Here is a 21,640-nt window from a genome sequence, read left to right as displayed (position 1 = left end):
GCAAACACTGTTACTGCAAAAGTGAGGGGGAGGCCAGGAGACAGGAAAAATCACCTTGGCTCCGGCAGCAACGTTAACATTGAAGAGAAAAGGGACAATGGCTGCCAGGATATCCTTCTGTGGACAAGAGCTATCTGAAGAATGATGGCTCTTTTTTGTTGAAATACGTCTATTACAGGCCCGTTTCATATTTATGGTTTAGGGAGGTTTGGTTTCCCACTAGGCAATCCATCAATTTTCTTGCCCAATTGACACTCACTTCAAAAAGATGAGAAAAGGAGAGAAATAGTGGCCCCCACAAGATTCTCCCCACCCCCAAAAGACTGGTAAGAAGCAGAATATATCTGGCAGGGAAAAATCCATTTTCTTCTCAAAAAGAGTTAACCATACAGTTGAAACTGGGTCTTTAACAACAGCAACAAGAAGCGGTGTAGCATGCCTTTACACCAGGGCAAAAACAAAAAAAACAAAACACCAATAACAACAACAAAAAAACAGAGACAAGAGCTCCTGCAAAATGACTGTCTACAATTAAATGAAAATGCAGCTGTTGCAAAGAATATTTATGAACAGGGCTGTTCTGAACGTCCCAAGCTGGCCAAAGTAGAAGAACATTTCAAGTGTCACCATCCTATTAAAGCCTTGGAAGTCATTTGTCTTTCATCATGAAGGTGAAAAACAAGGTCCTTGGCTTAATTATTCTCCACCAACGCGGTTCTGTTTAATCTGTACGCAGGGTGTGCAGCTGAAATACAGATTTCGGCCAATTTCTTTCAGGCACGAGGCACAGACAACAAATCGCTAAGCAGAATGGCGAACTCTACTTCAAGGGAACAGAACGCCAGCTAATAAGAATCCCACTCAGATGACAATGGTCAAAGGAACTCACGACCAGAGATGCCCGGCCTGGAGGATGGAAGGGTGATTTTCACCATGCGTGACTTATGCACTGAAATGGATGCAGCTAAAGTTCATAGAGGGGGGAAGGAGGGGTTTCACAGCACCCAGACAGATGAGGGGGGCAGAGAGCAGCCCCCTGCCCCAGTTTTCAGACCAGAGCTGCTGAGACTCTGGGCCAGATTCAGCAAACGAAGGCTCCTTTGGCATCAGAACAGTTTATCTGATTCTCCCTCTTCTAAAACAATAAAGGAGCTGGCCTACTGACAAGCTCAGCTGCTTTATTAATTGGAAAGTCCCTTCGGGTGTGAATGCTGGCAGCAGGAGCATCTCAAGACCTGGAAATAACTGGTTTGGAAATGCTAAGGTGTTTGCAGACTCAGAGAGCAACCCTGCCTAACACAGATTCAGGTACCACGTGATGGCATGCGGGTTGCTCCAGGAAGCTTGAGATAGGTTTGGAGAAAAATGTGGCTTTAGACCCTAGTAGCCATTCTCAGACAGAATCATTGCCAGTCAGAGCTGGAAGGGACGTTCAGTTCTGAGAGCATCAGAACCCACTGGAGGGCTTATAAGATCACACATTTGGGGGGCTCTACCCTCTAGAGAGTCTGCTTTAGTAGGTTTAGGGTGAGACTCAAGAGTCTGTGCTCCTCACATGTTCCCAGATGCCAGCTGGTCTGTGCACCCGACTTTGAATAGGGCTGATGTAAACCAGTGGACTTCAGATCGGTTTCAGCAGAAGTCTCTTCTCCAAAGGATACTGCAATATACTAAATAGATAAAGGTGGTATTTTATTAAGGGGCTCATATTGTATCATATACTTATTATAGTCATTCAGTGAGAACATTAAGATGTGGTTGATGCCAAATCTTTAACTCAGAGGTTATGAGGGACATTTGCAGGTTTCTGACAGCTTCAAGATCCAGATTATTCCTGTCTTATGTTTTCCCTGCACACACAGATCAGTAGTTACAAACGGTGTTTATGCGTATATATGTGTATACATATATACACATACACACACAGATGTAAATAATGTTTTTTTCAGTTTGCCTTGCACTTTCAGGATGCTCATCAGTAAAGAGAAGTAGCAGAAAGAGCTCTGTTCCGAAATCTATGCAAAACAGATTAACCTGGCACCAGACGTCACCTTGGCAGCGCTCTCCAAAGTGTTAGATTTGATAACTAATAGGTATGAGCATGGGTGTGGATCTTGCTTTTTCTAAAAAACAGATTAGATAAAATTACGCCTTAAAAATGAGACCCGGGGGGCTTCCCTGGTGGTGCAGTGGTTAAGAATCCGCCTGCCAGTGCAGGGGACATGGGTTTGAGCCCTAGTCTGGGAAGGATCCCACATGCCGTGGAACAACTAAGCCCGTGCGTCACAACTACTGAGCCTGCTCTCTAGAGCCCGTGAGCCACAACTACTGAGCCCACGTGCCACAACTACTGAAGCGCACGCGCCTAGAGCCCGTGCTCCACAACAAGAGACGCCACCGCAATGAGAAGCCTGCGCACCGCAACGAAGAGTAGCCCCCACTCGCCGCAACTAGAGAAAGCCCGCATGCAGCAACGAAGACCAAACGCAGCCAAAAATAAAATAAATAAAATAAAATAAATTTAAGAAATGAGACCATGGCAAGTTACTTAATCTCTCTGAGCCCTGGTTCCCTAACAACTAATGGTACTAAAAGCACCTACCTCACAAGGTTTTTGAACAGATCAAAGGAGATAATCTCTACAAAAGCAGTTGTCAAACCATAAAGTGCACTGCTCACGTGATCCTTCTGTCCTGAAGGCAAATGTCCTCACTCCTTCAAAGACCTGGGCTGGTTTATAAGGTACCACGGGCCTCAACCAATGGCTACAGATTAGAACCACCAGCCCGCCCCACCCAGACCAACTGAACCAGAATCTCTGGGCTGAATGTCAGTATTTTTTTAAACACTCTCCAGGGGATGCTAATGAGTAACCAAGATTATTCCATATTTCCTCCTGAGTTCCACACAAAACCCTGCCAGGCTGCTCCCATTGCTTCTGGATGGCCACTAGCAACAAAAGAGAAAGAGAGAAAAAATGTCCCTAACCAGACCCTGACTTTTTCACTGCTGTTGGCCTAAAAGGGGGGCTTTAATCACCACAGCTACTAATTCTGGAGCACCGATACGTGCTGGGTGATTTACATACATTATCACTTTTAATCCTCCCTGTACCTGGGTGAGGTAGATATTATTCTTGCCCATTTTTACAATAGCTTTATTGAGATAAAATTCACACGTACTGTACAATTCACCCACTAAAACTAGACAAATTCAACAGCTTTAAGTATATTCACAAAGTTGTGCAACCATCACCACAATCAATTCTAGAGCATTTTCATCACCCCCCCCCAAAGAAACTCCATACCCTTTAGCCATCACCCCTGACTCCTCCCATCTCCCTCAGCCCTGGGCACCAGGAACCTGGTTCTCCTTCTTGTCTCTATAGATTTGCCTATTCTGGACATTTCATATCAATGGAATCATACAATATGTGGTCTTTTGTGACTGGCTTCTTTCTTTTTTTTTGGCTGCGTTGGTCTTCGTTGCTGCACGCGGGCTTTCTCTAGTTGCGGCGAGCAGGGGCTACTCTTCGTTGCGGTGCGCGGGCTTCTCATCGCGGTGGCTTCTCTTGTTGCGGAGCACGGGCTCTAGGTGTGCGGGCTTCAGCAGTTGTGGCGTGTGAGCTCAGTAGTTGTGGGTCATGGGCTCTAGAGCACAGGCTCAGCAGTTGTGGCGCACGGGCTTGGCTGCTCCGTGGCATGTGGGATCTTCCCGGACCAGGGCTTGAACCCGTGTCCCCTGAATTGGCAGGTGGATTCTTAACCACTGTGCCACCAGGGAAGTCCCATGACTGGCTTCTTTCACTTAATGTTTTCAAGGTTCACCATGTTGTAGCATGTACTTTATTCCCTTTTATGGCCAAATGATATTCCATTGTATGGATATAGCACGTTTTATTTATCCATTCATCAACTGAGGGACATTTGGGTTGTTTCCACTTTTGAGATATTATGAACATTCCTGAACAACTTTCTGTGTGGACATATGTTTTAATTTCTCTTGGTCATATATACCTAGGAGTGGAATTGCTGGGTCATATGGTAACGCTATGTTTAGCCTTTTGAGGAACTGCCCGATTGTTTTCCATAGTGTCTGCACCATTTTACATTCCCAACAGCAGTCTATGAGGATTACAACTTCTTTACATCCTTTACTAATACTTGTTATTATCTGTCCTTTTTGTTATAGCCATCCTAGTGGATGTGAAGTGGTATCTCACCATGGTTTTGATTTGCATTTCTTTGATAGCTAATGACGTTGAGCATCTTTTTATGTGCTTATACTTCTTTGGAGAAACGTGCATTGAGATACTTTGCCCACTTTTTAATTGGGCTATTTGTCTTTTTATTAGAGTTGTAATAGTTCTTTATATATTCTAGATACAAGTCCTTTAACAGATCTATAATTTGAGAAAATTCTCATTCTGGGGATTGTCTTTTCACTTTTTGTCCTTTGAAGCACAACAGTTTTTAATTTGGATGATGTCCAATTTATTTTTCGTTGCTCGTGCTTTTGGTGTCATATCTGATCCAAGGTCACAAATATTTGTGGCTTTTTCTTCCAAGAGTTTTGTGGTTTTAGCTCTTACAGTAGGTCTTTGATCCAACTTGAGCTAGTTTTTGTATATGTTTGGAGTTAGGGAGGAAGCTGAAGCTCAGATGTCCAGTAACCTCCAGAGCCAGACCGTTCCAAGCAGCAGTCCTGCCTGGCTACATGGCTTCCAAAGAGCCACAGCTCTGTACTGGCGGTGGCTCGTGGTAGAGGCAGGGAGAAGAGCCACGGAAGCAAGCCGTGGAGGAGCTTGTCACCCAAGACAGGCACAGGCAGTGCACTCAGTAAAGGGGGACCCTGCGGCCAAAAAGCAGAGCACAGTCAATGAGCCCCACAGAGGGCAGGACATGTGCAGGCTCACGGGGTCGCTAAACCCAGAGGTGACCCATCGACCTCACTCCAGTTATCTCTGCAGCCTACCCGAATCTGCCCCAGTGTCCTTCTAGGTCTCCGAGCTCCAAGCTCAAGTGAAGTTGTCTTATGTCTTTTGGGCACAGTTGAAGGGAAAGAGATTTGGCTGGCTCCAGAGTTGTTCAGCCAGAGAAGGACCCGAGAGGGGACTCAGTTTCCCAGCTCTGAGTCCATATTACCAGTGGGTCTGGGGACACCAGCGTAAGATGACCAGCATTGATAGAAGAGGCCACTTCATAGGGCTGCTAAAAAACTGAGGATTCATGAGTCCTTAACACCACAGGAAACAAGATAAGGGGTCACACAGGGCAGCTTAGTGGAAATCACAGGGTTGAAGGGCCTTTTCATTCACAGTTTGTGATGGTAACTAAAACTGTGGCTGCATCTAAACTATCAATACATAAACAGTGAGAAACAGGAAGGTCTGCTTGCTTCCCTGAAACCCAGGTCACGGGTACAAGACATTGGAAAGACAAGTGCTGTCAGAATTTGTAGTGTGATTCACTGCAAGTGGGCTCAGTCCCTAGTAAAGGTGATTTACAGGCGTAATGCACTGTAGTCAAGGTTATCTTTACACACAGTAAACTTCACAATGAAATTCCATGAGCATCAGTTTCCCCCTTTTGCAAATGAGGAAACTGTGCTCAAAAAAGACCAGCTGGGCTTCCCTGGTGGCGCAGTGATTGAGAGTCCGCCTGCCGATGCAGGGGACACGGGTTCGTGCCCCGGTCCGGGAAGATCCCACATTCCGCAGAGCACCTGGGCCCGTGAGCCATGGCCGCTGAGCCTACGCGGCCGGAGCCTGTGCTCCGCAACGGGAGAGGCCACGACAGTGAGAGGCCCGCGTACCGCAAAAAAAAAAAAAAAACTAACTTGCCTGATCCACGCATATGAAAAGTAATCCCAATCATGTCTTACATTTGTTGTGTATCTTATTAAGTGCCAGGCATATGTAAAGCCCTTCTTTACCTGCATTAGTTCACTTAATTATCACAGCAGCACTAGAAGGTAGGTGCTATCATTATCCCCATCTTAAAACAGAGATCTAAGAAGGCAGCATGGAACTCCTTGAACTTCTCAGAAGCGTCTGATTTCTGCTAAGAACATACAGATCCAGCCATGTCCCTACGACCACCTCTCCAAGGGACCCAGTGCTAGGACAACAGCGGGTGTGACCAACCTATGATGTTAAATAAGAGATTTGGAACCCTCGTGAATGCTCAGGGTATGGTATCAAATAAGACTCAATACCACAGGGACCAAAGTTAAACACACGCATGGTTGCCTTTAGCTATCACTCGTTTGCCCTCAAATTACATGATTAAAGATAAAAAAAAAAAAGCTAACAGCTTTGGAAAATGTGCTAACAAAGTGACGGAACTAAAGTGGAAATTTAGGATTTCAAAGATGAGTTGGGAGACTCTATTCCAAGAAGGGACAGATTGGATCTCTCTGCCAAGCAAGTATGAGACAGAAAAAGCGTCTGAGTCAGAGGGAAGAAGGCCAATGCTATTCCAAAGAGCCACAAATTAAAAACCAATTATGCAAGGCTTGCTAAAAAAATGTCAGTGGGCTGCCTTTATGTTTTAAATCACTAAAAACATAAGCATGCTTATGCCAACATTTACCCAGCACATCAGCTGGTTTGGGGAAACTTTTTATGCTCAGGCTAAACATGGATGAACATTTTGGTCTTTTTGGTGAGCAAACTCCTAGGGTGAGCACACCTTCCAAGACCACACTGTAGTTCATGGATTCGAAGTCCCACTTCTTCCAAAGGTGAAAGCCTTCTAAATGTTCTCTAGGGCCCCTGGAGAAGTTGGGAGATGGCCAATGTGAAATCCACGAACAGCTAAGTCTGTTCTCAAGAGGAGAGGAGAAGGATCTTGTCGCCACATGCAGTATGTGCTGGAGAGACAGAATCCACGATGGAATGCACACACTGATTCCTCAGGGGGACACCCTCAGAAGCCTCCCTGATAGGGATCAGAAGAGAACAAGAAGTACAAACAGATAAAGTCAGGTTCCCAAATGTAGCCAAGTACTCTCTGGGCCTACTAAAAACACAGATTCCCTGGACTCTGCCCTCTGAGATTCTGAGTTCATGGGCCCAAGGTTGGGTCTGGAAATCTGGATTCATAAGAAGTTTGCCAAGTGGTTTTGATGATCAACCAAGTTTGGGAATGGTTGGTTTGATTTTCATTGTGTCCTCTTGTCTTTGGCCTGAAGTCGCTTATGTTCAGAAATAGAAAAAGAAAGGGACAAATGCTTGGAGGTGAGAACTGGGAGATATAGAAACCAAGGGATGGAAAGTGTAAGTGACTTGCCAAGTTGACACAGCTAATTAATGTTCAAACCAACAAGCATGTGTTAAACAGTCTACAGGCCAGGCACTGTCCACCGACTGGTGGAAGTAAAAAGGAATGGAAGATGTAGTCCCCATCCTTGGGACCTAAGCACAGGACACAAACTCAAAAGCCGGCTGGTGACAATAGGCATTGTGAAGCGGGCTGGGAAAGGCAACAGGAGGCGGTGGGGACTGCGGAGAAATGAGGACCACATGCCAATACAGTGAGCTCAGCTCCAGCTTCTCGTTGCATATAAGGGTGTGGGTCTAGAGTGCCCAGATATTCTGGGTTTTTTAAAGAAGCCAAAAAGTCCACATTTCCTGGCTTTTACATATAGCAACTCGTTCAATAAAAAAAAGAAGAAAAAAAAAACACCCCACACTGTGAGGGCCAAACAAGATTCATCTGTAGGCTGACTCCTGCCCATGGAATGACAGTTTGCAATCTCTTTCTTAAAAGGTCATCCAGACTCTCTTGAACTTGAGTACCCTTTAGAGCACTGCAGAGTGACACAGAGGGTGAGGGGTCCCATCCAGCAGGTTGTTAGGTCATTGCTTGCTCTGCGTGTGTGTATGCGTGCTTGCGCGCGCACGTGCACACACACAAGGGCAGGGCTTCTGGCCTCCCTCCGCCACTACTGGAAATGCATTCCAGGCCCAGAGGCAGGGCATGGCCACTGCAGCCCACTCGGAGATGACCCACCCAGGAAGGGCCGAGATCTCCAGGACAACAGGGGGTGCTTGGTGGAGGACTCCAGCTTAAGGGGCTGCAGAACAAAAAGTGGAGGAAGGAAGGAAAGCTCTGGAGAAAGCCAGAGAGCAAAGCTGTCTTGAAAAGGAGTATTGAAAAGGAAAGAAGAACAAAGAGAAAGAGAGAAGCATCGGCTCTAAAAATCCCATAAGCCACAATATAACGTGCCCAGATTCCCTAGCCAACCCTCACAACGAGCAGTCTGGCCACTTCCCATCCACTTGGTTTTCTTAGCTTTTCTTCGTGACACTGACCACTACCTGGCCTTTTATATTGTATATGAATTTGCTTATTTTTGGATATCCCCACTCCAATACACAGTCCAAGAGAAGGTGGACTTTGTCGACTTTGCTTATGGTTCAGTTCCCAGTGTCTGGCCCGGTGCTTGGCACATGGTAGGTGCTTAGCATGTATCTGTTGGACAAATGGACTGCGGGGAAGCACCTCCACAAAAATGGTTTAACGTGATGTGACAACCCTATAATATTGGGGTGGCCAAAAAGTTCGTTCAGGTTTTTCGTAACATCCTACGGAAAAACCCGAACGAACTTTTTGGCCAAGCCAATAAAAACATCAGCACAAAGCATTTCATCATTTACAAAACCCGTCCTTTAACTTAATTCCTCTGATTTTCTTTTACCCAACTGCTTCATGTATTTGGACATGGCCCAAGAGGCTGCTGGCCTCTATAAGGCGGACAGCCCAAGAGCCAGCTGGGACAGAGCTGCCTGCACAGCGGCTCGGCCCGTCCTCTCTCCGGGGGCCTGGGAGATGATACGGCTGCAGAACTGACGGGCTAAGCGTTAATCTGGGTGTGTCATCAAAATGATGGAGGATTCTGGGGCCAGGTTCATCCGGCTTCCCCAGCCCAACAGAGTACTGATTAGAGCCTGGAAGTCTGGCAGAGAGCACAGGAGGCAGCATAGCATAAGGTTTAAGCTTTGGCTGCAAAGTCAGACTGCCTGGCCTCGTTTCGCAGCTGCGTGACCTTGGATGTCCCCAAGACTTGTTGACTGCATCCACAATGTGGACATAACAATAACAACAGCAATAATAATGACCTCAAAAGGGTTCTCATGCGAGTTCAACAAGATGCTGCACAGAGAGCACCCAGCACTGTGCCTGGTGCACACCGCTATCCCAGCAGCAGCGTCTTGCCCACGCAGGGCCCAGCTCTGCCACCTTCCAGCCGTGCGACCCCGAGTGACTTGACCTCCTCCTCCCTGGACCTCAAATTCCTCTTCTTTATTTTTTTATTTATTTTTCAATTTTTTAATTTTATTATTATTATTTTTGGCCGTGCCGCGCGGCTTGCAGGATCTCAGTTCCCTGACCAGGGATTGAACCCGGGCCACAGCAGTGAAAGAGCTGAGTCCTAACCACTGGACCACCAGGGAATTCCCAAATTCCTCTTCCTTAAAATGAGGAGAACCAGATCACCAGGATCTGGTAAGGAATAAACAAGACTCTACATGTTGAGCCCTTAGCACAGGGCCTGCTACATATTAAACGTTTAATAAATGTGAGCTCATATCTTATTATTATTCAAGAAAGTTTTAGTAGTCCAAAATGCCAGTGTGAAAATCCACCAAAGGCAGGGTGCCATATGCAAATAAATCTTCGGGACATAAGGTTCTCCAGCTGCAAGTTCCTCTCCCAACCCCCTTTATCTTTCAGTTGCTCTCAGAATGAACCCCCACCCATCTTGGGTCTGACCTAGAACATCGGAGGTCGGTTCCCAGTGCAGGGCTGACCTTACTCCACGCCAGCACCCACTACACTGCAGTCTGACAGCGAGGGAGGGGACATGCAAATATGCCCTAAAAATGGCTTGTTATTGTCACAGCCTGGATGGTGTGTGTTTGTGGGTGCCTGGGAGGATGGCACGTCACTGTCAGGTACAGGGCATATGTCACCAATTTGGGGGAGGCTGTGAAATGTAAAAATACCCAATCCAAATAAAGGCCTTTTCAAAAAAAAAAGAAAGAAAGAAAGAAAGGAAGGAAGAAAGAAAGAAAGAAAGGAAGAAAGAAAGAAAGGAAGAAAGAAAGAAAGCTCCTCTGGTACCTTTTGCGGAGGGGGGAGGTGGTAACTCAGCCCCTGCCTCCAGGCAGATCTCAGAAACCAAAGCACCGGCCCCTCATCAACCCCTCAGCCTCAGTGCCCCTGCTCAGCTACTGGTTTTAAATACTATGGAATGACCCAGAAATGAATGCTTTCAAGTTCTGGGCCTGGGAAGGCAAAATAGCACAAGACCAAAGATAAGGGCTCTCCACAAAGAACACAGAGCACTAACTAAGCCAGGAAGTGCTATCCACAGCACGCTCATTGACAAAATCAATTCAGAAGAATATAATTACCCGTCAACTCTCATCTTGTAATCAACCGTCTTTAGTGGGCATCTACAGGGCACCTAATCCAGGTGTCTCCAGCACAAATGTCTACAGTAGGGGCCACGCGGTCCAAGGTAAATGAAGGCAGCCGGCGGCAACAAAAGCAAAACTGACAGTGTAAGCAAAATCGAGAGGAACAGGGAGGCGCCGGGCCTGTGGGAGACTGGAGAGAGCAAAGAAGTGAAGCGGCTCCCCTGCTCCTGGCCGTGCCAGAACAGGGCACGGTGTGGCCACATCTTCCCGCTTTGTAATCAAAGATTAAAATCCAAATTTTCAAGTGAAATGTCGGTTCCAGCTTCTTTTAAAACACTGCGCAGGCCAAACAAAACACACCTGAGAGCCACATCCGGCCCGCCAACAGCCAGTGTGCCACCCCCGGCCGAGCTCCCCAGCAGCCCTTCTGTGCAATTTTTATGGTACTTATGGGGAGAGGGAAGGCAGAGCAGGAATGGCATTAAAATACCCAACTCCCCCCTGCTGGTACCCAGACACCTTTCTCCACTAAGAGTCCCCCTTTCTGGGACGTCCAGCCCTGTGAGCTCCATCCTACAGGATGAGCCCCCATCCGGGCACACCTCTGTCTGTGAATGCCCCCTCCCCGCAGGGCGGCCCAGCACCTGCCCTTCAGCTGCCTCCCCCCAGGCCTCTGGCCCAGCCGCCTCTCCAGCTCTCCAGCTCCCACCACCGGCTCCTTCTCCCTTCCGGGCGGGCAGCTACTCTGTCTGGGCTCTGAAGAAATGGCCCTGCTGGGGACCTCACTGGGGCAGGCCTTTGGACAAATCACCAGCCCTGGGGAAGTGACCGGGGGCGTGCCCAGCACTGATGCTCACCCACGCTGGGGACTTCTGCTTCTCTCCGGTCCCCAGGGAAAAGCTACTCTTCTACAAGTACGGCTCAAGAGCACTGCAGCTCCAAGGGACCCGAGGATGGCGTGCTCCACGTGTGGGTCCTCTGCAAACACCAGCTAAGGCAGATGGTGGCAGGCCACTGAGGCCAAGTCCAGCTCTGGCAGCAGCTTGGGAAGGGAGCCCACACCACCCCTCCTCCAAGTTCCTGCTTTCAGCTCCAGCCTGGGGCCAAGAGCAATAGAGACAATGATGTGACTAATGATAATAATTGTTAAAGCTAACCCAATATTGGCATTGCCTTATATACTTTTCAAAGCATGTGCACATTCCCATTATCTCCCCTGACCCCACCCCCAGCACCCCAGAGAGATGGCCAAATGTTATTATTCAATACTTTTATTATTAATCACTCTTCCCTTGCCCCTCAAAGAACCAGAGATAGGTTGGGCATCCTGCCCTAGCCCAGTGCCTCTCAAACGCTAACATGGCCCTGAATACCCCAGGGGAGCTTGTTGAACCGCAGAGTCGGATTCCGACAGTCTGGGGTGGGGCCTGAGATCCTGCACTTCTAACAACCTCAAGATGTTACTGACATGGATGCTACTGGTCCTCAGACCCCATGTTAAACAGCAAGGCTTAGGTCACACGGTGAGTTTAGGGCTAGACCTAGGACACTAATCCAGGCGTCCTACCCTCCCCCCAGGATCCTGCCCTGGGGGAACAAGGCTCGCTCACCTCACTCTTCACGGGTTGGGGCCTCTTGCCCAGTTTCACCTCCAGGAAGTGCAAAGGGGCAATCATGGCCCCAATGTTGCGGATGTCGGCGTATTTCAGCTCCTCTGCAGTCAGAGCCGAGCTGGGGAGTCCGGTCAGGGGGCCGAGCCCTGGCAGAGAGCCCGCAGTCATGGAAGGGTCTGGGATCTGCCCAGGCATCATAGCAGGAGGAGCGGCAGCCCAGCCTGGAGTGGACAGGAGAAGAGCAGGACAGGCACTGTCAGCCGGGTGAGAGGTTCCATGAGGGGTTTAAGTCCCTGTGTCTCACCAGGACCTCACCCTTTCTTTCACCAATGTCCCCCTAAACCCCTTCCCCACCTTAAGGTGCTCTTCCTGCCCTTAAGTCCATTCTGTTATTGAGGGAAACTTGATCAGTTAATTCACACCAAGGTTATTGTTGGCACTTAGGCAATGCTTAACCCAATCACAGGCCACATTGATTCAGCATTTGCTATGGGCTGGGCACTGTGGTAATCCTTCCATCAGTCCCATAAGACTGGGTCAGAGGCCATGACACGGAGGAAGAAGCCAAGGCTTAGAAAAAAGAACTTGCTCCAGACTGTACACAGTTAAAACTGGAGGAGCTGGATTTAGACTGCAACACGCTGCCTCCGAAGAGAATGGATCAGAATGGAGGCATCTCAAGCACCTTTGCACCTGTTTAAGAGGGAGCTATTTTGGGGCTGTCATGGTGCTTCCCCTCAAATCACACATCCCATCCCGCATACTTGTTAAGACACCCTGAATACGAGATGAAGCAGATCTAAGTTAACAGTGAATGTGTGTGTGAGTGTGTGCATCTGGCATCTATGAGGAAGAGACTGAGGCACGGGAGATGGAATTCATTAGCATGTGCTTCCCCAGTGGAGCCCAGTACGAGAAAAGTCCTCCACGGGCTCTTCACTTTCAAAGCAAACACATATTCTAGCTCCACCAGACCCAGAAGGTTTGCAAAGGAAGGCAGATTCAGGCATGAAAGAAAGACATAAAGTAGACAGGTCAACACTAAGGGAATTCTTTTTCCTTCTTTTCACTGGGGGAAGCTCATGGGTAAGAAACTATCCCTTCAAGCCACAGATGGCAGGGAAGAAAGCTTGTCTGCTAATAAAGCCAGACTTTCTGGCCACTTACAGGGCTCCTACCTATCCATCCATCCATCCGTCCATCCAATTGTCAACCACTTACTATGAGCCAAGCAGCACTGAGAGCACTACAGGTCAGTTGTGCACAGTCTTGGCTTCTAAACAGCCTTGTAAGTAGCATTTCAGTACAAAACTGCCTCTGGATTCTCACCCTAAGGAAAAAAAAAATCATTTCTCGGGCTTCCCTGGTGGCGCAGTGGTTAAGAATCTGCCTGCCAATGCAGGAGACACGAGTTCGAGCCCTGGTCCAGGAAGATCCCACATGCCGTGGAGCAGCTACGCCCGTGCGCCACAGCTACTGAGTCTGTGCTTTAGAGCCCGTGACCCACAACTACTGAGCCCGTGTGCCACAACTATTGAGTTCACGTGCTGCAACTACTGAAGCCCGTGAGCCTAGAGCCTGCGCTCCACAACAAGAGAAGCCACCACAGTGAGAAGCACGTGCACAGCAATGAAGAGTAGCCCCCGCTCGCTGCAACTAGAGAAAGCCCGCGTGCGGCAACAAAGACCAACGCAGTCAAAAATTTAAAAAAAAAAAAAAAAATCATTTCTCCCCCTTCCCGCCTCGCTGCACAGGGCTATAAAATTAAAACTTCATCTGTCTTGGAAATCCTGGGGGAGAAGCTTTGACCTATCTTTCTACCTTCACTCTCTCTTCCCATAGAAAGGGGTGCATTTGGCAAGACAGAGAAGATGTGATGTCCGTCAGGCCACTTTCAGTGAGAAAGTCACTCCCTCCACCCTCTGGAGCCAGGCCTGCAATGCAGAGAGGGCTGCAGGCTGCCACGCCAGGAGGCTGCTCTGGGGCATGGTGGATGAGCTACATGCCTCCCCGGAACTCCTCCAGGGAGAATAAGAAAGGGGCCAGTGTAAGGACTCACTCTTCTGTGGCGAAATGATGCCTGGACCCAGCCATGTGGGTATTTGGCAGGCGGTGGGGGTGGGGAGCGGAGGGGGGTGATTTCAGGCTACCTGAGTCAAACTGACAAAGGAAACTCATATCTTTTCCTCAGAAGAGGGAAAAAAAAACCTACAAAACTCCCCCTTCTAGACCTGAACTGATGCTACAAGGAGTCAGCAACCCCAGGAAGGATGTTTAACTGAGCTAGTCAAAATGGACAGGAGATGGGAAGCTTGAAAATGTCCTATGCCTGGTGTTTCATCTGGACACAAAGCCCTACCAGGGGAGAGAGGCATCACACCTCAGGTATGGAGCAAAGCAAAAATATAGTGCAAAATCCCCTCCTTGGTCAGGAGCCCCAGAACCTCCCGATACTGTAAGGACCCATTCATGTGGGGCAAAACGTGCCATGTGGCCACTTAGCGAGTGGAGGGGTGATTTCAAGGGGTGAGTAATGCACATTTCTGGCGCAGAAAGGATAATCAACAAATACTTGACGAATGAATGAACGAAGAAACGAATGATAAATTCATGGCGGAGCAAAATTCAGTGAGTAGGGTAAGGATGTGTCTCTGGAAGTTTATATGCTTGTTATCCACCTCCAGATTATTCGTTCCCACGGTAGACCCCAAGAAAAATCCTCCAGAGGCTTCTGTATGTCTCCCCGCCAGAGCCATCTCAGGAGATGGAAGCCAGACCCCACTCTGTTCTGGGAATGATAGGCTCGGCTTGCAGCTTCTGTTTATTTTCAAACAGAAGGTATAAATGAGATACTAACAAATGACCCCAAAATATAATGAATTCTCTGCTACTGTGAGAACCCCCCTGCCAGAGGGAGCACCCACTGGGAGCTGCAGCCCCATGAATTCTTACCATTCCTGCTCGCCTGTGAACCTGTCCCACTGACAAGCCTCACCCAGGGAATTAGGCACCAGGTTTTCCTCTACAGAAACAAAAAATCCCCCTCTCCTGCCTTTCCTCTCAAGGGTGCCCCTAACTGCTCAGATACAAACCACAAAGTCCTTAACACATGCCATTCCTAGGAGACAACCACAACAGCTGACATTCACCAGTGAGAAGTCATCCTAAAGGGCTCCGGGGGTGGGGGGCCGAAGATGGAGGAGCTAAAGCAGCTGCCTTTCATAACTGGATCCCCATTAACTGGAAGGAGCTGACTGATGAGCCAAGGCTGAAAGGCAACTTGGGTGATTTGAAAAATAAAACAATTTGATGTGATTTAGGAATCTATAAAAGGCGGGGGGTGGGTGACAGGGAACCAATAACAGCCAGGAGGAATTTACCCACTTCAAGGAAGACAGAGGAAAGATGACAAGATGTGAAATCATCTCCCAAACTGGTTATTCCATACAGAAACAATTTAGTGGGAGAAAGAGAAGTACACACTAAAAGTTGTAAGGGAAGAACCCAGAGTTTCTTCCCTCTGGGGCCCAGAAGTCCATAAGGAAGATAAACACCCTCCATGTCTCCATTAGTAACTGGGATGCATAAATAAAGAGCAAACGCTATACACTGGCAGAAGACCCATATCGGCAAATAGTGCCTGTGCTTCAAAAGACAGGCCTAGAATCCAAAAAGACTTTGGCACCCCAACGTTCACTGCAGCACTATTACCATAGCCAGGTCATGGAAGCAACCTAAATGCCCACAACAGACGAATGGATAAAGAAGATGTGGTACATATATACAATGGAATATTACTCAGCCATAAAAAGGAATGAAACTGGATCATTTGTAGAGACGTGGATGGACCTAGAGACTGTCACACAGAGTGAAGAAAGTCAGAAAGAGAAAAATTTCGTATATTAACGCATATATGTGGAATCTAGAAAAATGGTACAGCTGAACCGGTTTGCAAGGCAGAAATAGAGACACAGATGTAGAGAACAAACGAATGGACACCAAGGGGGGAAAGCGGGGAGGGGGGTGGTGGTGGGATGATTTGGGAGATTGGGATTGACATATATACACTAATATGTATAAAATAGGTAACTAATAAGAACCTGCCGTATAAAAATAAATTTAGGGCTTCCCTGGTGGCGCAGTGGTTGAGAGTCCACCTGCCGATGCAGGGGACGCGGGTTCGTGCCCCGGTCCAGGAAGATCCCATATGCCGCGGAGCGGCTGGGCCCGTGAGCCATGGCCGCTGAGCCTGCACGTCCGGAGCCTGTGCTCCGAAACGGGAGAGGCCACAACAGTGAGAGGCCCGCGTACCTCAAAAAATAAATAAATAAATAAATAAACAAATAAATAAATATAAATAATAAATTCAAAAAAAAGACTGGCAATTCAGGACACTGACCAGGAACAACTTGGAAAACAGCCAATGAAGAAAAACCGGGTAATGCACAGATCAAAGATGAGACTGACAAGCAAGGCATGAATAAGACAGAAAGCATTCTGGAGGTCACAAGTGGACCCTAATCTGCTGCTGAGACTAAGATTTGGGGTGGTTTGATGCAGCTTCCTGAGAGGCAGCTTGAAAGAAACAGGGACCAGGTGGATCCGAGGGAAAAGAACCTAAAGAAAAAATCTGATATCTGTATCTCTCTATCCTGACTTCCTCAGGGACTTGTAGGCACACGATTTGGGATGCTGCCTTGTACAAGTAGAAAAAAAAGTCACAAAACACTTCAAGTCCAGAAAATGGGCCCTGATGGGAGATATTAAGATGAAGTCATTTCAGCCAAAAGAATGAAGAGATAACTTAAAAACTTAAGTTTTTCCCTCTTATTTTCTTCTCTTGTTTACTGTATGTTAATCTGTAAGATATTATCATATTCTTTAATGGGAGTATCTATAAATAAACAATAGTCTTGCTTTGATGTGTCAAAATCGTAAAAGGCTACTCGTATTAGAAAGTGCCCAGTAATTGGCATCTTCATCTAGAATGGCAAAGATAGATTTTCTTTTTTAAAGGCAGATCAAGAGAAAGTTAGGATCTGCATCATGAACTTTCTGTCCGTCCATAGGAAAAAAAGTTTAAGGAAGGCTCTAAAATCCCTGGGTCTCTTTGAGAAGGTTTGCTCCCTTCCAGGCAAACAGCTGGCCTGGACTGGCATCAGGAGGCAGGAATGGGTGTGCAAATGAGTGCAGATAGCCTAAGGCTGCAAGGCTTGGTGCTAAAAGAAAGTGGAGGTGAGTGAGGGCAGCTCAAGGAGCAAGGGAGTTCATAGGGTCAGGCCCCAGGAGCACTAGTGTGGTTGGAAGTCAAGAGCAAGTAACTGGCAACTGAAATCAACGGGTGGGAGGTCTTGGGAGCTGGAGCCTGGGAAGATTCCCAGGAGAAAGATGTGAAGGGCAGCAGTCCATGGCAGGGGCCGGGGCGCAGAGAGGGCAGAAAGGTGCCAGGCCAGTCATCACAGAGCATAGTACTAACTACCATGAATCTTGGAGAATTAAACACCAAATCTGTTCTTGGAGCTAAGGAATCACCTGGGATGACCTCTCTCCTGGAATCTGATGTGATGCAGGTCACCCAGCTTCCAAAAGTCAAGGAGATCCAGGAGGCAGGGAGCAAAAGGATGGTGAAGCTCCAAGAGGGAGAAAAGGGCAAGCAGCAAAAGACCATCTCCGATGGCTGGTTCAGCTCTGCAGGCAGGAGAGTGAGGCAGGTTAAAGTGGAAACTCCAGAACCAGATCATCTGGGTGTGAATCCTAGCTCTGCCCCTACTAGCTGTGTGACCTTGGGCAAGTTCCCGAGACTCTCTGTGCCTCACTTTCCTCAGCTGCAAAATGGGACTAATAACATTATTTGCCCTGTAAGGCTAAAAAGAAGATTAAATTCGTTAATACTTGGAAAGCACCTGGAACGGCACCCGCACTTGGTGAGTGTGAAGTCAGCGTAGCTTCAAGGGCCTTCCTTCCTGGAGCAACACTAGTGCTTGATGACCCCTCAAGGTCCCTTCTGCACAGTTCCCAGTTCCCATCTAATACCGGTCTCCCGTTCCTATGGCCATGAGGATCCCCGGAGGATTCTCTGGAGATCCAGCCCAGAGAATTCTCTGCTCTCCCACTTTCCAACTCTAAATCTCAAGGAGGCAGGACCATCCTGCATCCACGCAGTTACTGCAGAAGAGAAACAACAGGTGGCAGATCAGGGCTGGGTACAAAGGTGCAGAAATGAGACCCAGCACCTGCCCTCTGCCTCAGTCTCTCCTAAGTCCTCCTCCATCTCACAGGCCAGAAGACAACTGCATAGATCACTGGCAACAGGGCACTCCCAGCTGGCTGGGTTTCCACGCCCGCCTCCAGAAGCAGAGCGCCAGCATCTCCTGTGTCCTTCAATCCACTGTAACCCTGCACTGCTTAGAAGGAGTCACTCCTCAGATCTTCATAAGAGAATGCGATGTGGTGGGTGTCAGGAGAAGCCACCGACACAACCTGATCCCTGCATAGCCATCCCAGCCATAGAAGAAACTGGAACCTCTCCCCAAGAAAGATTCTTCTCTGGAGACCAGGGAAATGCTTTTGACAAGCCCTGCCTGTAAACACAGCTTTCTCCCCTGCCTAATGTAGGTGCTCAATAAAAACACAGTAAGTCATTTCTGCCAGGATCCTTATCCTGAGCAGCGAGAATAAGCTGGGAAAGAACTGCCGGCAGGCCAGACTTCTCGACTCTCTTCCCACCTCACCCCATCTCTGTTCCTTGGTGCCAGGAGTTCATAGCATCATACATAATACAGACACACACACAGAATGTGACCGATCTGTTGGCCCTTTGTAAAAAATATGCCATTGGCCAGTTAAAGCTTTGGAAATGGAGCTCCACGAATGGAATCCCAAGGGCTACAGCAAGAAAACAGACTGAAAAAAACCCAGAATGGTGGGCTCTGGCCGGGCCCCCCGCAGCAATTAGTGTAAAGAAACACAGGCTGAAAATTCCAACTGGGGGTCGCTAACGTGTTTGTCTCCGCTGAGCTTTGGGAGGCCAAACCATACACCCACGCACAAGAGCAAGCGTGCGCACACACGTATGTGCACACACACACAGGCACATGGAGCTTGGCAGCCTGTAAGTTCCAGAGCTGGTAACACAAGCCACAGAACCGACTGCCAAGACAAGCAACAGATTGAGCCAGGCCCAGTTTCATTGGCCACCATACACTGCATATGGCCCAGGACGCAGCCAAAACAGTGTTCTCACCCTCCTCAAAGGCATAGGAGACCCTCTGTTTTCAAACACACCTCCACAGAGCCTTAATTAAAGGAAAATGGAAAAATAATGTGCCCGCTGCTCTCCCCCTGCCTATATAGGGTATGCACACACACATACCCACATACACTCACTCTATTTTTCTCTTCCTCCCATTTCGGTTTCCAACATAATTCATTCACATGGAAAAAAAGCAAACTGCATCCTGCAGCAGAAAAGCAGAAAAGAATGTAGCTTGCCCTCAGCCCTGGCTCTGATCGCTCAAGTTGAGCTGGGGCTGAATGAATACAGAGCAGGCCAACCTAGAGTCTGCACTGGCCCCTTTCTTCCAGAACAGAGCTGGAAACAGAGACACTTGTGCGAGGGACAGTCACAACACCAGCAGCCCCATGACAAACAAGGCCTGGAGAGCCTAGCCCTTCTCAGCCTTCTGCCGAGTTTTCTGCAGGTTGGAAAAGATGCCCACACATCCTGCAAACAGGTGGTAGCTGCAAAAGCCAGGTGGCGAGTGAGTGGAGAGATCCTTGTCCAGATTCTTCCTTAGGGGACACTGTTACCAGTTATCAACACATCTCCTTGGAGGTGGCTGCAGCCCACCCAGGAGAAAAGTCAGAAGCCTCCACATCCATGCCTTCCAGCTGCCCTTCAGATCTCACAGCGCCCAGCTCTTCAGGAAAATTCTGGAGCTGCCTGCAACTCTGAACTGAAGCCAAAGTAGAAGGGAAACAGAAGAGTCTTTGAGAAATCCGTCCTCCCTGTTTTAAACAAGGCAAAACCTTAACCAGCCAGAGGCACGAGAATAGATCTTGCTTCTCTTCCCTGGTCGTCAGGTTTATATAAAATCAGAGCCATGCTCACACCTGATACCTAGTTAAACTCTCCCCTAGAAACCTGCAACGGAAGATAAGGCGTCCATCCAAACTGCAGCCAGATTGGCTGGAAAGATGAAAACAGTGGGAGGTGTTTTAAAAAACCCTCAGGGAAGGGAGGTTGGGGGGAAGGGAGATAACATGTGAACACAGTTCACTGCAAGGCCTTAAAGGACAAGCAGGCACCCAAGCATGGTTCAAAGCTTCAGTTTCTCACAGTTCCTCAAACTAAGACCCTGAGGAGTCCACGAAGATTTGAACCTGGGAACACACACCCACACAGTCTGCAAGCCCTTTTTAGAGAGGCAGACCTGAGCCCAGCTGCCCTGAGCACATGTGGTCAGGCCACAGCCCAATGCCCTGGATGCGGGGGGAGGTGGGGGGGGAGAGGCCCAGTGCAAGGGTCAGGCAATTTTGCTACGGGAGCTGACCCGAGGGGTCAGTTGAGCTCCTCTTTTACCTGCCTCTCCATCTCCAGCCGCAGGGATGGCCCATCCATCCCTGCAGAGGTGCAGAGGCCTCCCTGTCCCCCCTACCCCACCACTGACCCAGGCAAAACCGGGTCTGCAACCGCAGGGTCAGGGGTCCACAGCCGCTCAGGCTCCTTTTGGTGGTGGGGGGGGGGCAGAAGACAGCCGTCTGGGCTCGTTACCTAGAGGAGCCGGCTGGCCTTCTTATGTAACCTGGCTTGGGAGCTGGGGGAGACCAAAGGGGACCCAGCCACCCCGAGACCCCCTCCCAGAGGGGGAATCCCGGAGCAATGGCCCTGAGAGAAGCCCTCTTCATTGTATGCAGAGCCCCAGCCCTTCTCAGTGCCTTCCTCCAGGTCCTCAGGCGGCCGTGCTTCCTCCCTGCGACGGGGTTGGGGCGGGCAAGACTTGCCAGCAGGTCCCTGTCATCCCTCCACCACCAGCACCCTGCACTTCCCTGGCCTTTCACCCTCCATCTCCACCCCGCGGCTCATCTCCCTGGGCAGTTTTCTCCCCCACTCACCCGCCTTCCCCGCCGCGCAAGGAGAGCACCTCCCTGCAAACGGACGGGGGAGGAGAGCACGGGAGGGAGACGGAGAGAGAGTCTCGGCTGCCCCGGGAGCGGACGGAGCCTCCCGTCCCAGGGTGGGAACCAAAGGGAAGCCACCGGCTCGCGGACCCTTGGCGGGAGGGGCCGGACTGCAGCGTCCCCCTCCGGGGCAGCGCGGGGTCCCGGAGCTGCGGGAGCCTCCCCGCGGGGCTCGGGTTTCGGGGCCCGGCGCTCTCCGCCCGCGCGGGGGCGGCAGTCCCAGGTGCCCGCGGCCAGCGCGCCCCACCCAGCCCGGCCCGGCGCCCCCAGCGCGTGCCCTCGCACCCACCGAGCAGAAGCCGAGGGCGGAGGCTGCGGCCCCGGGACCGGGACCCGGCTGCAGGCGCCGTGCCCGCTCAGCGCCGCTGCCGCCCGGCCGCGGAGCTCCGCCCGGTGCCCAGGCCCGTCCCGGCCCGGG

The 21,640-nt window shown here is 49.4% G+C and overlaps 1 protein-coding gene and 1 non-coding gene across 4 annotated transcripts in view; both read right to left on the bottom strand.

Moving 5' to 3' along the window:
- JDP2 (Jun dimerization protein 2) overlaps positions 1-21,640 on the bottom strand; it is a 41,081-nt gene that overhangs the window by 17,880 nt on the left and 1,561 nt on the right. The window contains exons 1-2 of one of the 3 annotated variants that reach the window (XM_029239351.1): positions 21,512-21,636; positions 12,040-12,263 (exon numbers count right to left, since the gene is read on the bottom strand). In XM_029239351.1, coding sequence (XP_029095184.1) covers positions 12,040-12,240 — 201 coding nt within the window. In that variant the 5' untranslated portion in view covers positions 12,241-12,263; positions 21,512-21,636. Of the gene's footprint in view, positions 1-12,039; positions 12,264-17,574; positions 17,636-21,511; positions 21,637-21,640 lie in introns of those variants that run through there. The other 2 variants (XM_029239352.1, XM_029239350.1) reach the window with 2 other exon arrangements.
- On the bottom strand, positions 9,389-9,460 carry TRNAE-UUC. The gene has a single exon. It is a non-coding gene; the product is annotated as a tRNA-Glu (tRNA).

Source organism: Monodon monoceros, unplaced genomic scaffold (genome assembly GCF_005190385.1).
Source record: "Monodon monoceros isolate NGI ecotype Baffin Bay Population unplaced genomic scaffold, NGI_Narwhal_1 Super_Scaffold_21, whole genome shotgun sequence".
NCBI lineage: Eukaryota > Metazoa > Chordata > Mammalia > Artiodactyla > Monodontidae > Monodon > Monodon monoceros.
Note: the sequence above shows the minus strand (reverse complement) of the source record. Positions and strands in the feature narration are given on the sequence as shown.